This window comes from Tachysurus fulvidraco, chromosome 15, assembly GCF_022655615.1.
Source record: "Tachysurus fulvidraco isolate hzauxx_2018 chromosome 15, HZAU_PFXX_2.0, whole genome shotgun sequence".
Classification (NCBI taxonomy): Eukaryota; Metazoa; Chordata; class Actinopteri; order Siluriformes; family Bagridae; genus Tachysurus; species Tachysurus fulvidraco.
This window is the reverse complement of record NC_062532.1, coordinates 16,406,637-16,422,320: the sequence shown is the minus strand read 5'-3', so window position 1 is coordinate 16,422,320 and position 15,684 is coordinate 16,406,637. Positions and strand designations below refer to the sequence as shown.

At 39.1% G+C, this 15,684-nt stretch overlaps 1 protein-coding gene across 1 annotated transcript in view; it reads left to right on the top strand.

Annotated features, from left to right (window-relative positions):
* Positions 1-3,397: 3,397 nt before the first annotated feature.
* The window catches only part of vat1 (vesicle amine transport 1), a 29,705-nt gene continuing 17,418 nt past the window's right edge, over positions 3,398-15,684 (top strand). The window contains exons 1-2 of the mRNA XM_027139039.2: positions 3,398-4,172; positions 12,531-12,738. Coding sequence (XP_026994840.2) covers positions 3,717-4,172; positions 12,531-12,738 — 664 coding nt within the window. The 5' untranslated portion in view covers positions 3,398-3,716. The remainder of the gene's footprint in view (positions 4,173-12,530; positions 12,739-15,684) is intronic.

Here is a 15,684-nt window from a genome sequence, read left to right as displayed (position 1 = left end):
GGTCTTACAATTCTGACTGATTAGCAGACGTCTAATTCACCCTTTTGTTCTTTTTATGACCCCAGAGCGTCTTCAAAACTGTGAAATATATTCATTATTTTTTAGCAATCCTAATATTTCCTAATAACATAAGTTCCACTAACACATGACTACTCACATGTGATGTTTGGGGTCCTATTGACCCCACTGATATTTGTTACTGAGAGCAAGGGGTTTTCACATGCTTTGAGTCTGTTTGCTCTCTCTCTCTCTCTCTCTCTCTCTCTCTCTCTCTCTCTCTCTCTCTCTCTCTCTCTCTCTCTCACACACACACACACACACACACACACACACACACACACACACACACACACACACACACACACACACACACACTGTCTGGATAATTCCAGGCCTGCTCCAGGAAAAAAAAAAGTATTAAAACTAGCAAAAATTGTCTGTATTTGCACATGCACAAATGATCTCTTTTAATTTTCACAGTTAGACAGCTGAAGATAAATGGAACATTTAAGCAGGAAAAAAGGTTTATTTCAAAATTCTAATTTATAATAATAATTTTCACAGTTTAATCATTGAGTTCACATTGACTCAGTAAAGAGGAAGTAAAGCAAAGCTCAACAGAACATAAGGGTTAATGCAACAAATCCTGTTCTTGGAGTAACACTTGTCTGGCACATTTTAGTGGTTTCCCTGCTATAACAGATCCACTTCATTTTTTATAAAAAAAAAAAAAAAAAAAAAACCTGATAAGTTACAGATGTGCTAAATTGTGCTAAAATGAAAAACATTACACTGTTCAGACCAGAGTTATGATTAAAAAATCTCTTTATGTTTATGTTATGTTTAAAATATCTCTTCTTCTTAAAAAATAAGTAGAAAATAAAAAAGACTCCCTCATATTGTTATACTCACTAATCATTTTGAGTCACTTTTCCTGTTTATTCATTCAACATTCTTGCAGATTGTCGATTTATTAAATCACCAGCAGGTGGTGCTATTTTACAACTCTGACTCTTGTTAGTTAAATTAAAATTAAACATGCTGTTGTGTGGTTATATTTTTGACTGATACGTCATTGGAGTATAAAGATAATCATAACTAAGGTTCTAATAATTAAAAAGGATCAAAACAGGCATGTTAAATATAAATATATTTCATTGTTATCTGTCTATTAAGAAACTTCTTATGGTCATATGATCATGACTGATCCGACTTCTGAGACCTTGGATGCTAAGCAATCATGATGTAGTGCTTCTGACGCCCACACACTACTTCCTGTTTCTCTTTATTTCCTGTGCACATTGCTTCTTTGCACACTTTCCCTGGCCTTTAATTGGTGTAGTGAGTGCGTGCGTGTGGTTGCGCGCGAGCGCGCGTGCATGACTAAGCTCATGCATTTATCATTCAACAGCTGTTTGTTTCCTATAAGAAAGTGTTTACCAGCCTGCAGTTTTTTTTTTATTGATGGCACGGGGAGTGTTTTTAATGTGCACAACAATATTTGGATATACTGTACAGTACCTTAAACATGATTTAAGCTACATAATTGGACAATTTTAAAGGATGAGCTATATGCAAAAAAATAAATTAATTAAAAGATACAAACAAAAGGTACAAAAGGCCAGTGAAAGGGAATGGTATATGTATTTCTCATTTTCTTTATTTCTGTAGGTGTACTCGCAGTGTATAGTGCATGTGATCGCCTTCCTTAAATCACTAAACAAAAAGAGGAAGCTCAGTATTGCACTATACACCAGGCGGTGTACTTTGGGAATACTAAGATGTGCATGGTGACAGTAGGAACAATGGTTTATATGCTTTCTGAGATTTCCTAATCCAACCTAGAGAACTGGGGGAATAAACAGACATTTCCTCCTGACCTCTCTCTCTCTCTCTCTCTCTCTCTCTCTCTCTCTCTCTCTCTCTCTCTCTCTCTCGCACACACACATACCATTTCCATTCTGGCACCCAAATCCTATTTCCACCATTTATGTATTATTTCCTTGACAAGCTGATTTCTCCTCACCTGATGCAAATAATACACATTCTTCTCCACAGACCACTCAATTTTAAATTTGTTTTTCGACCACAACATGCGAAGGCTGCGCCTTAGCCTAATTACATTAAAATCGATGACTCGAGACAAATTGAATTTACAAATTTATACCTCATATGGAGTCAACCAGCCAAAACATGTTTGTGTACAAATTGTCTTACACAGGGGCCACAAGGTTAACCTGCCACCAATTAGCATCATGCAAACTGCATGACCAAATTATCACATGCTTCTAACCATGTCAAGCTGTTAATAATCTCAGTTCTGTTCTATAAAATGAACAAATTGAACCAGGATTTACTTTATTTATGTTAAATATGGAATTATTCCGCCACATAATAGAGTTATTTATAATATAATAATATATTTTTTTTTTTACATATAAGCCCTAGTGCATATCTACATAAGCAAAATAAATAAAAAAAATATACCAAAAACCTACTTTAGCAATTAGAATGCATTTGTATGTGATTGAAGTCTGTGGACTTTAAGGGTAAACCCTTTAAACCCTTAAAATTCACTTACCATCAACTGTTCAGATTTATACCTGTCAATACTTTTTAGAATTAGTTAATGCAAGTAAATTGATTAGGAATTTGACATAAGAAATAACGGTAAACAGCTAGTGGCTTATAAATACAAAGTTTGGTTAAATTAGCCATTAGTAAAATCTCTTTCATTCTCTGATAATGTATTGATATGGTTAATAAATGATCAGTTCCAACTAAATAGATCTTGAAGAAGGGATTTGGTCACATGAGATGACATAAGCTTATGCTTAACATTTATTTACTTTTTTAGTTTATTTACTGAAACACTTCATTTGTGTAAATAAATGAAATATTTTGGTTTGGGCATTCTGATTTACTTATAATGGACATCTAATCAAGTTAGATGTAGACTGTCATGATTCATTTTCTGCAACACAACATTTTGGGAGCTGTAAAAATAAATAAATAAATGAATGAATAAATAAATCTTTTTTTTTTAAATAAAGAATGCTCTCTTTGGACTCGTTTAATAATTTCTGTGGGGGTTATTTTTCTAATTATTCCTGTTGAATTCAGGCATATTAATTATTGGTCCTAATGGTCTTGATTTAAACAACTGAAGAGTTGTACAGTAGCCTATTTTCACCTAATAGATTAAGATATATAAAATATAAAACAGCCAGGAAGCCACTAGAGTAATTTCATAATGTGATCATTTATTTAGCACCAAGCAATAAACATTATTTTATTTTTATTATATTGTAGTAATTAGTAGCTGTCGCCTATACTTAATGGGGCGTTGGCATTCCTTGTTCCTCATCATAATGCTCTGTTCCGTGATTGCGCCTCTCCGGTTTTTTGCGCCTGTCTCCGCCTCTCCTTGTGCTCACACGCCCTTTTGTAGAAAGCTTGTCAGGCGCGGGGTCATTGTAGTCGTCGCGCACATCTCCCAGCTCTCCCTTCGCGTTCTCTCTCTCTTCCTCTGTGATTTTTCTCCACGCCCTCAGGCGTTTAGCTCACAGCCGCGCCGAACGCGTAAAGAGGACTGCAGGTCCCGTTTGCGTGCTCACTGACGACGTAAACGCGTAAAATAGACGGTCTTTGAGGCTTTTCTCAAACTTCAGCTTGCACCGCACGCGCACCCACCGACAAACACACCGTTTCTCACCATGTCAGGCGAAGACGCGCCCGCGCAGCAGCAGAACGCCGAAGAGCAAAAACCGCAGCAGCAGCAACAGGATGGCGAGTCCAAATGCGAGTCTCCAAAAACCGAGAACAAACCGGAGGCAACGCCCGAAGAACCTGCCACCGCTGCTGCTGCTTCAGGCGAGGCGGCTGAGGCTGCGCCCGCCGACAAACCCGCCGAGGAGGACACGTTCAGCTACCGTGCGCTCGTGCTCACAGGCTACGGCGGTTACGACAAAGTGAAGCTGCAGGTGAAGAAAGGAAAGCCGGCGCTAAAGAACGGAGAAGTGATGGTGCGCGTCAAGGCGTGCGGCCTCAACTTCGCCGACCTCATGGCACGCCAGGGGCTCTACGACCGTCTCCCGTCTCCACCGGTGTCACCGGGAATGGAGTGCTCGGGAATCATCGAGGCCATCGGTGAAGATGTGACGGACAGAAAAGTAAAACATTTTATTTCTCATCTTAAGCTTTTAAGGTTTTATGTTCAAAGTTGAACGCTTTGTCTTCGACGTTGCCAATAACACGTTGTTTAAATAGCTAATCATAAACTGCACGCTAGGCTTCTAAATAGTACATTTAACTAGTACTCCACCCCGGTAGCCATGGTAACGCATGTTAGCGTAGGCTGACACAATTCCTAGTGCTCTAGAAGGCCAATAGGTTTTAAGACGCAGTCCATATGTCGCTGGTGATTTAGGAGGAAACAAAAGACTAGTGGCGTGTCTTTTTTTTTTTTTTTTTTTTTTTTTTTTTTTTTAATATATAGCGTGAACGAGCAAAAGCAAGACTGGCAACGCCTAATTAAGTGGTAGACTAGGTGGCACGAGCATCCTCAGTCCTTACAGTGGAAATAAATGTGTTGCTTCCAACCAACAGACTTAACCTTTCCATGGTTATTTCAATATCAGTATGAATGGATTAAGTTTAATATGCATTGTTAGAAATGTGATTTGAAGTCAGAATATATGCTCAAATGCTTAGCTCAAGGGTTTCCACCCTGTTCCACTCATGTGACCACACCCCTGAGAATAGATAGCCCATCCGAAGCATTCTTTAGTTACATTCACATTTTATAGATATATATATATATTTTGTATACATATTGCATTGTTACAAGCTGTTATTCGGTCTATGAGACTGAAGCCACCGCCCCTCGCGTCCACACCTGTCACGCGCGAGTGACTGACAGCCTGTGCAGCATCCTGGGAGGATGTCTGATCCAAAAGACGGCTTTGTCTGTCACTGATAAGCGACTAAATGTTCGTTTCCTACAGGGAAATCGACATGCAGTTCCTCTTTACACAGTAAAGCGTAGTGATTGTCACGGGCTTGGCCCGGTTCCGGGGTTGGGGTGGTGGTGGGGTCAGAGGGTGCAATCAAGCCCATATAACTTTGTACTCCATGAAGCCAATGAGTGCAGTCATTATGCTGGGAAATAACTTCTCCTTCCTATATAGCGCACTTTGTGTGCTGAAGAGACTTGGGGATTCACTATTTGTCACCCCCACCCAAAAGTGGAAGAAAAGGGCGAGGCGCGCGTGCAGAGAGAGAGAGAGAGAGAGAGAGACAGACAGAGGGAGAGGGGGATATTATGCAAATATCTGCACGCGCCTTTTGTCATCTGCCTCGCGCGCCTGGAGCCAGGGGACGCTCTCAGACGTCATCAATCTTTTTTTTTTTATCCCCCATTTTTTTCTTTAATAAACGGAAACAGATTTTGTCCTTTCTTTAAACAACTACTTCCGCCAACGGACGTGCGTTGTTTGCGTTTGTAAGACTTTAAACACCGACTCACAAATACGGTCATTTAACTAAAATAAACCTTCTTTAGAAATTTCATTGAAATTGTTGTAATGAATGATTTTCTACAAATAGTTAATGTGTGTAATTTATTATGAGGCGTTCAGTCAGTGCACTCCATAGGAACAAATCCATGAGTCATTGGTGATGCGCGTTGCGTCGGGTTGCCAGATTGGGTCACCTAATTTACAGCAAGCCATGATTACAGGAAAAGGGGTTATATATGTTTAAGGTTTCACTTTGATTAGTTTTGTTGGTTATTGTCAATATGTAATGCTTATTCGTTGAATTCTTTATTGCATATCTCAATATTTTTTCTTGGAGCAATTGCAGGCATGATTTATTCATGTCTTCAGCAGTTTTATTGATTTAAAATTGTGTGTAAAACACATTATTTAATTAAATTTAATATAGCGACAGTGATTTGCAAACAATGACCTATAATTATTTGCATCTTGAATTTTTTTTTAAACTTGCAATACACAACATAATTGCTAATAAACCACACTGTCAATTAATTTGAGATGTATAATACTTTTTTTTTTTTTTTTTTTTGCATACATGCATCTCGCAGTATGATCCAGAGCAACCGTCTTCTATCATATTCATAAAGGGCAGGTGTGGCTTTCTTTCCAAACACTTCAGATTCCATGTGAACTATTAAGTGTGCTTGCTGTTTGGCTAGATTTAAAGACTGCAGCACCTCTGATCCTTTGTACATAAGATTTAAGAGACCTGATGTTGAGTGTGTAATGCAACTATAGGCTACACAAGTATGAAACGGTACAATCTGGCCACCGGGTTAGTATCCATGACAACACCTCATGGCCTGACAGCTCACCGAAAACGTCTGTTCAATTAGAAAACATGAACCTAGTGAGAAGAAAGATGGAGACACCTGAGACATTGTGTGAAGCATTGTTCAGCCAGAGTGTTTGTACTGAAAAAGGAGTGTGTGTGTGAGTCTATGAGCGAGAGAGGGAGGAGGGGGAGAAGATGCTGTCTCTCCCAGATGAGCAGATGGATATCAGACAGACCTGTTGCCTTTTGTCCGTCCCTGTCTATCTTCAGTCTCTTTCATTGTTAAAATCGGATTAAAATCCCATCTTAATCCATTCTTGTCATTCACACACCCAAACAGGTTATTGCTCAGGGACAGACAAGCCACGCCAGCCTCACACTGCTCATAAAACCCGCTCAGGCACACACACCATGTCAGACTGTAACACTTTCCTCACACCCTGCTGCTGCTGAATCGGTGCTGAACATGTGGAATTTGGAATTTGCTGATGCTAAGTGTAGCATAAAATTGCAGTTTTATAAGGGAGGAATAGAAACACACACAATCATATTCTTGGGATTGATCACATGACTTGGCAACGAAAGAATACTTCCTAAACTATTCTTGTCAACTGGTTTATATAAATGCGTGATCCACACGTATTTATTAGAAACCTGCTGCAGGGATCAGTCACATCTGTTCTCTATTATATTTTCCTAGCTTTCACTGTCAGGCTGGAATTTCCTCCTGTTTCTCTCTCTCTCTCTCTCTCTCTCTCTCTCTCTCTCTCTCTCTCTCTCTCTCTCTCTCTCTCTCTGTCTTGTCCACCCTCTCCCTTGTTTTACTGATATCACTCTCTCTCTCCTGCTCTTTTTGGGTTTCTATACACCTAGCTGATTAAAAGCTTAACACCCACAAGACCATCCATGTTAACAAATCTGTTCAGATCAATGAAACAAAATGTCAATTATAAAAGTCTGTTTCTGTGTTTTTTAACAGCAAGTAAACATATCACGTTACATCTGTTGAAACAGCACATCTGTTTGGTTAACCCACCATAGAGCCATTGCTATGAATAGTTTTGTTAACCCAACAACTGAGTTTTACTAAGATCAATTTTACCCAGTTTCCTTTAAATACACTACTACAGCTTTTACTGTGACTTTATAACCAAACATACTGTGACATGATTGTGATATTTTTCCTTAACTGACACCGCCAACAATGTTTGTCTGCTAAAACTGTAATTGAATTCAGAAACTGCATCAGAAGTAGGGCCAGCAGACATCTCGAGAACTGCTGTTCAATTTTTAATGCTGTATTGGCATTTGCAGTGCTGTTGTTGCAGAAGGTTGCAATATGCTAATTAGCATTTAACCAAATCAATAAATGTGGCCTAGAAGTATTCTTGACCTGCCTCATGCACTCCATATGAGTGGTTCAGCAAGCGCTGTGCATCGTGACCCAATAATCGATTCATCAAATCATTTAAGAAAAGATTTCTCTGTAGGAGTACGAGTTATAATCACTAGTACCTGTATACTTGTTTTAAATGAGATTTCATCTGTTATACTTTGGGATTGTTCAGGATTAACCCCAGCTGAGCGACTCTTAAGAGTACTGGGGATCTATGAAGCGAAACTGCAATGTCACAACAGTACAGCGGTGTCACTCTAGCGCGAAACTCTTGTTACATCTTGGCAATAAAATGTCAGAGCAGACAAGCTAGACCACTGAAACTGCAAAACTGATCTATCTAAGGAGTGATTTTACTGCCTGATATTAACTCCTTTCTAAAATAAATTGGAACCACAGTTAAATGAGGTCTTGTTGCACAGCAGACCAGACACCAAAGAAGAGTAACGTCTCTCCTTATTGATCTGCTGCTCAAACTGCTTGAACATATCTGATCTCAGTCCAATCACCACCATTAACATTATATTACCTATCAAATTTTATTTATATAAACTGTTCCATTCATTTAACCTTTATTCGGTCAGAATTTTGAGTCACCATTATTCTTTGACTAACACTAAAGACTATTACTAGTATGAATGAAGGAGGGCGTGGCTTCCAGAGTCTGGGTTATAGAAGAGACCAGAACATTGGTGCAAATTGGGTGTGTGCGCGTGTGTGCGCGTCTCAGAGCACATCCCAGAGTAAAATGTGGCGCTTCTACACAAAATGGTTGGCAGCTTAGATATTCAAGTATTTCTTGTTACTTTCAATCACTTCCCTCATCCATGTATCCCTGCTTTAGGTAAACCATGCAAAAAATCTACCTTAACTGAGTGATTCTCTGTCAGAAACAATATTTTTAAAACTTAATTAGCTAATTCTAATCTCATTTGTGTTGTCATTTGTGAAATGTCTAGAAAAATTCCAAGAAAAGCACAAGAACTCATCACCTACTTGATATAATGTGTAATCAGTAGTCTGTTATAAATCTGTTCCTTATTGTTCGGTATTATGATGTTCGCCTAGGAGGAGTATCTGTTGAGTTTGCCGTCATTGTTGGCTCTAGCTGTGTACACAGGGTAGAGAGTGTATGAAGTGAAGATAATTATTTCAACCCAGCATATGTCTTTAGAGCTGAAAGTGCATGTGACTGAGTCATGATGGTGGTTCAGTCGAGGCACCCACGTCTATTGACTGGTGCTGCCCAATTAGCTGGAGTAGAGAAGAACAGCACAGTAAAAGAGGAGAGGAGGAGGAGGCGATGGCAACGAGAAAGGTGGAGTGAGTGGGTGAAAGTGGGAGGAGGGACAGGGATGGAGAGATGGAGGGAGAGTGATTGAGGGGAAATGATGAGGAGAGAAGGATCAGGACAGGCTATGCTGGGAACAGAGAAATGACCGCTGTCTGTTGTGTCCAATTAAAGATTGAATCGTCTTTCAATCGCTATGTTGATATCTCCCTTGGGTCTGTTAGTGTGTGAGAGAGAGGGAGAGAGCGATTGTGTGGGTGTGTTAGAGTGAAAGGAGTGCACACGAGCACTCTATCTTGTTTGCCCAAGTGAATGTGTATGTACAGTATGTGCATAACCATGTAGTTGTGTGTGTGCGCGTGCTTGCTTGCTCGCTTGTCATCTTGTCTCGTGGTTATTGAGGCTGAAGAATCTGGCTGCTTCCCTGATGAGCGCAACTCAACCTATTAAAGACTGAGCAGGAGAATGAGGGAAGGAGACCTGAGGCTGTAATAAAGCAGAATGAAAGACAGGAAGTTAGGAATCTTTTCTTTTCTTCTGTATCTGATAAACATGCTGTATAATGAAGGCACCTTTGCTGGATGTCTAAATTTGGGCCATGATTAATAAGGCCATTTTGAGTCCTCTTGGATCATCTCACAACGTTCCGACTTTACGCTGATCATTCATGGTTTAATATCTAATCTTAACCGATCTGTTCTTTACTCTTTGCCCTGCTCAGTATTTATAACTCAACATTCTGTAATTTAGTGGAAGACAAGAAAATGCAGCTTTTCATGTTCACTTTGTATTGGAAGCTTTTTTGTGTGTGTGTGTTGGAAGGCTTCATTAAAGCTTTTCCTCCGATAGTTAGAAAACACTGAAACTGGAGACTCCTTTCATTAATTCTATTGTGGAGCATCATTATGGACACTGTTAATGAAGAACTACACCAAAGATGCTGTATCTTCTCACGCTCTAAAGAATTCTGCTGAATTCTCCGTTCTGATTGGTCAGCAGGTGTGTTCTTGGTACATCTTGTCTGAATATTTAAGAGGACAAAAAAATTAATTCTCTCTTCATATTGAAGTGCAGAGCCATTATTGTGGTTCAAAAGTGCTGCGTGTGTGTACGTGCATGCACATAGTGTTTCCTGTGTCTCCTGATTCCAAAGGAAATTGTGGAAGTTTGCCGAAGGCAGTTTCCTGTATGTCTCTCTTTTGTTTCTCTGATATTTTTCTTTACTGCTGTCAGATGGTCTCTTCTGAAATTCTGAGACAAACCTACTACAAATTTGAAACTTTCCTGGAAGAGTCTTTACTGTGGAACGACGTCGAATCGTAGGCAAGCTTTGATCGCTACTTCAGATAGAAATGTAATTGATATGGTTTTCCAAAGTAAAACAGTTGAGATGTTTGGTCCCTGATTGCTTCATTAGTTTTGGACTTGAACTATGAGCAAGCATGTATTGGAAGTTTTTAAATTACTTCAAATCTTCCTCAAACTTCCAACACATGCTTGCTCATACAGTAGTTACTTAAAATCTGACGCAGCTTCAAACTGCCTATAGATCTTCAATACAGTCTCACCGACTTGATGATGTGGTTTGTGACATACTGTGAGATTCCACAGCTTTTGTTCCCTTTAACTCTGTGTTTGATGGTATTTCTGTCTCACTTGCTCACCTCATCATTGCTAGGAGAAAATTAGCTTCCAAAAGAGAAATGAGTCGAGTTCAGTTATACGGAAGAGTTTTCTGGGGATTTTCCTCCATGGAGTGATGATCCATTCTGTCTCAGACACTGATAAAAGGTTCTAGTTTTACTTTGCGTTTAAAAAAAAAAAAAAAAAAAAAAAAAAGTTTTACTTGTCTGTCCATTTCTTTTCAGTTTCTTCACAGAGCAGCAGCACGTGTAGAGCACATTTTTGGAAATAGGTTGTGAACGATGCATCAGGCTTTTACACGGCTAACAAAAACAGTGTTGCTTAATCTTCCACCTATAAACTGATAGTGAGTGAATCTTGGCAGCGTTTGATTAGTGAGAACATGTTTCAACCTGAAATCGAGCAAGTTGCAGGAAGTGACCACCGAATGGCAGAAGTTTGTGAGTACGTCTCGAGCCCTTCCCCTTTTCCACACTCGCTAGTCCGCTTAAATGGGGCATGAAATTAAATAAAAGAAGATTGAACCGATGTGATATCCCTCTGAATCTGAATCAGAGCAGACTGATGGGTGAGAAATGTTCTTTCCAAAACCTCCTGCCAAAACCCAATTCAATTCAGTTTTTTTTTTTTTTTTGTTAACTTTGGAAATTAAACAATCAAACCACAAAATCAGCTGCTTTTTTTTTTTTTTTTTTATAGAAACATTACAATTCCAGGAACCCTTGAGTTGTCCCCTCTGTCTATTTCTCGAACACAGGAACAATGACCGTTATGTCTGTGAGAGTAGCATTATCATCAATAAAACATGCAACGATACTGAATTCGAAGTTCAACCTAGAAGTAATTGAACTTTTTTCTGAGCCATTGGTAAGTGAACCCGTTTGTATTCGATGGACTGGTCGTGGTGTTTCTAGCTTTGAGGACTTACAGAAAACTTGCAGAATCAGTGTTTCCTTTGCACTGATAGCGGAGACTCCTTTTCTAGATCTTGAATAAACAACTCCTTCTAGAAACCCTCACCATGTCAGTTATTTTGCATTTATTCTTTTATGTACAACAGCCCAGTTTTTAGTTTGTTAGACATAGAGAAGCGAAACATTATCATAGGCTCTTTTTAATGAAACTTGATTTAGCTTTCAGCAATAGTCAGAACGTCTGGTTTAAAAACATTGACACCTGAATTCAACAGCTCTGAGATAACGATCTACATTTGTTTACATAAGCCGCATTGTGTGTTTGTGATTTCAGGTGTTTCAGGTTTTAAGAGGTTGAGAAATAAACCAGTGTGTTTTTTTTTTTTGTGTGTGTGTGTGGAAATGGCATGATGTGTGATGAGATGTGAAATTTACTTCAGCTTAATTCATTTTATTTGTAAAGCAGCTTTTCAGAAATCCAGATGCAAGTATAGAGTTAGGTTCCTAATGAGCAGCGCTGGCGAAACTGTCAGCGAAACTTGAAACTGAAGAGGAACCAGACTCATATGCGAAGCCATCCTCTTCTGAGTGACAATAGACGGTGCAATTTTGAGTCATTGCTCTTCCACAACTGTTTGCTATCAAGTCAAGCAGTACTAGGTGTTTTGAACGGATCCTTCAGATGAGCATCAAGACCCTTCCCTGGAACTTTTTAAATCTTTAGTGTCGAATAATAAATGACGCTAGGCATAAGCTAACCAGTCTAATCCAGTACTTTAACATGTGTCTTCTTCTGGTGCCAGGCTTTTGTTCATGTTTATGTTCTTGTCACATTTTCTGAAGCACTCAGACCTCTGAAATGTACTGTGAAAAAATGCATCCTGTTTGTGCACATGCTGGACTCGTGATCATTTCATTAAAGTGCATGTTAATTTTTGTGTGTTTCCTGTAGGTGGGTGATAAGGTGCTGGTGCTGAACCGCTGTGGTCTGTGGCAGGAAGTGGCCGTGGTCCCCAGCTCGCACACCTTCCCCATGCCTGAGGCCATGAGCTTTGAGGAGGCGGCAGCTCTGCCAGTCAACTACATCACTGCTTACATGATGCTGTTTGACTTCGGCCACCTGCGTCCCAATCAGAGTGTGCTTGTCCACATGGCTGCAGGTGCGTGTGAGCGCGAGCATGTGCGTGTGAGTGTGAGCGCGCGCGCGTGTGTGTGTGTGTGAGCGAGAGCAAGAAAAAGTGAGATTGAGATGCACGAACTTGCACGCACCCTCACGTGTTCGCGTGTGTGTGTGTGAAAGTTGGACATTTTTGCTCTCTCGGTCTGCTGGCTGTGTGAGATACAGGGTGGGGTGTATTGCCTAGAGATGATTTTCTGCAGCTGTTGATGGTGACCTGATAACTTTGCTGTTGCGTATCTGCTATAATTTTTCAATATATTCCGTGTCCTATATAAACCTGTGTGCGCGCGTGCGCTCGTTGTAATTTGTTGCAGCTGCTACGATTTGATTTTTTGTGAGAATGAGAATATACAGTGTTTCAGATTAGCTCATGTGCATACATCATTTCTGAGCGATCAAGACAAAAAATGTGTGTGTGAATCTTTGGGTGGATCAGCACATCTTTGCCAAGGAATTAGAGGCTGTCTAAGAAAGTTCTAGGACCCAATGCACAAAGAGCAGGTGTGTTATTGCAGTTGTGTATTCGTATCCAAAATTGTCGCATCTCTGGAGACTAAAATGTGTAGTGCTGAAGTGGCCTCATCCTGTCGATGGAAGTAATAACCAATGAATCTCATTAAAATTTGCCATAGTAATAAAAATAAGAGGGGGGATGTTACAGTAAGAGTCTGATGTCTCTATCTGCCTTTTATGTCATTAATAATGCATGTTTCTTATTTACACTTGAGATATAAGGCTGGCTTTTAATCCACTTGAAACTAACGTGAGAAATTATTAATGGATTTGTTTTTTCAGAGACAGAGCCGACACATAGGATCTGCATCAGAGTGAATAGGTGCAAAAAAACAGATGGAAAAAAAACAAACAACTCATTTTAATGAAGCAAATGTAAATGATTCTTTCTGGGGATTTTTTATTTTTATTTTATTTATTTATTTATTTTGCTTAGGATTTTATTGTATTTTAGATTTTATACTTCAAGATATTAATTATTTGTCAGGTAAGTGAAAAGGTTTAACTGCGCAAGTCATCTTTTTAGCTTTTGTGTATTTTAATCTTAAAACAAATCAATCTTAATGTTTTTTTTTATGGAAAAGTATCAGTATTGGCTCATACTCAAGGTTTCAGCATCAATATTATCATTTGCTGAAAGCGGAAATTGGCAACAAAAAAGCATTGTGTGTGTGTGTGTCATTTTCCTTCACTCAACAAAGAAACTACATTTGGTTGAAAAACTCATGGAAATTTTCGGGCAGCTGTTGAACTTCATCAAACAACATTTAAGTGAAATGTTTTTTAAAAAGTTTCATGAATTATTTAGACTGACTTAAGTAAAGCGATAGATCAGTTTAATTCATCCTTTCCCCAGCAGGAATGATGAATATGGAAGAATATGTGGTTGTGTTAACACTGTAGATCAGAGTAAACGTGAACGTGCATCAGTTTTTTCTGTAAGTCCTGTAAGACTTTTTTTTTTTTCCCTCTCTCACACACGTCATACTAAGACCCAGAAGTGTAACTGTTACAGTTTAGATTTTTATATTCAGTAGGTAATTATAAGATTAATTGACTCAAAACCACTACCTTCAGATTTGTTAGAAGTGTGTTCTGTCCTTTTTTTACTGGAAGACATGTTAGTTATATGCTAATCACATGTATTCTGCACTTTAGTTTAAAACCACATGAGCTGCCTTTGGCTCGCACCAACAGCATGCGAGCCATTTGAAAAACAGGCTAGTTGTAATGCCCTGGAGTTTTTCCTCCCTTGTTCTCATGCTTAGGTTTGGTCTTATCTTGTGTTGTTAATGATGATTAAATCAAAAACCTAAAGTATTCCTTTCATTTCCTGGGACTGTCCGTAATATAATATTTGGACAGCTTATTATTGGATGTTTTGTAAAGTGTGAGACTCAGCAGCACGAACCCACATCTACTATTGTTTTTTATTCATCACCAAAGATCACTCCTGAAATTCCTGCTTTCTAATTGTGTAGTAAATACCAGTCTCTCCAGACCAGACTATGTTTAATTAATTATAATTCACAGCACTCTTACAAATCACGCTCAGTTTAGCACGTGACCCGACTGAGCTGTTCTTGTTGCTGGGAATTAATAGTGCTTTCCTTCTTCTGATTTAACGCACCATTAGTTAAAAAATGCCTTGCCACAATAATCAGCATTAACACAGATGTATGAAATGGGAACACAGCTGCTCTACTGCACTGTCAGAGTAGTCTTATTTGAATCATCAGTGTGTGTGTGTGTTTGTGTGTGTGTGTGTGTGTGTGTGTGTGGAAAAAAAAACAATTATATATATTATAATGTAAATTTTATAAGTAAAACCAAACCAAAAAACAACAGTGTTTTGGTTTTCTTATTTTCTTAGAAATTCATTTATTAGGACAGGACAACTTGTCTGTCAATCTCATTCTGTCTGTTTCTATGTTTTAATAGTCATTTTCTTTGTTATGCACCAAATATAATGTCATTTGGCTCCAAATGGTGGAGCTGTGGTTGACACCCACCCCCCACCCCCTTGCCCTGTCGGTTCCTTTACTTTTTTGCGAACAGTATAAAATAATTGAAGTAAAGAAGAAATAAGATCTGCTAAGAGCTGTCGTTTAAACAGCGCTGAATTTGTTTGTGCTGTTGGGATGGTCTTCCAGTGTTCACACTAATAATCAGCTAGAGAAGCCATTCTCTTAAACAATGCAGGGCCGGAGTACATACAGGAAAGACCTGATAAATGGGTGTAGGAACTTGAGATTCTACATGCAGCGAAGGACTGAAGGTGAGAGAAAGGCAGAGAGAGAAATGTAAAAGCTGGGTAGTGGCTAGTGGTCGGTTTAGGCTGAAACTCTGACCCTGCTCAATTGGATATTGTTCGACACTTATCCTTCTCACCCTCCCACTCTTGCTGTCATTG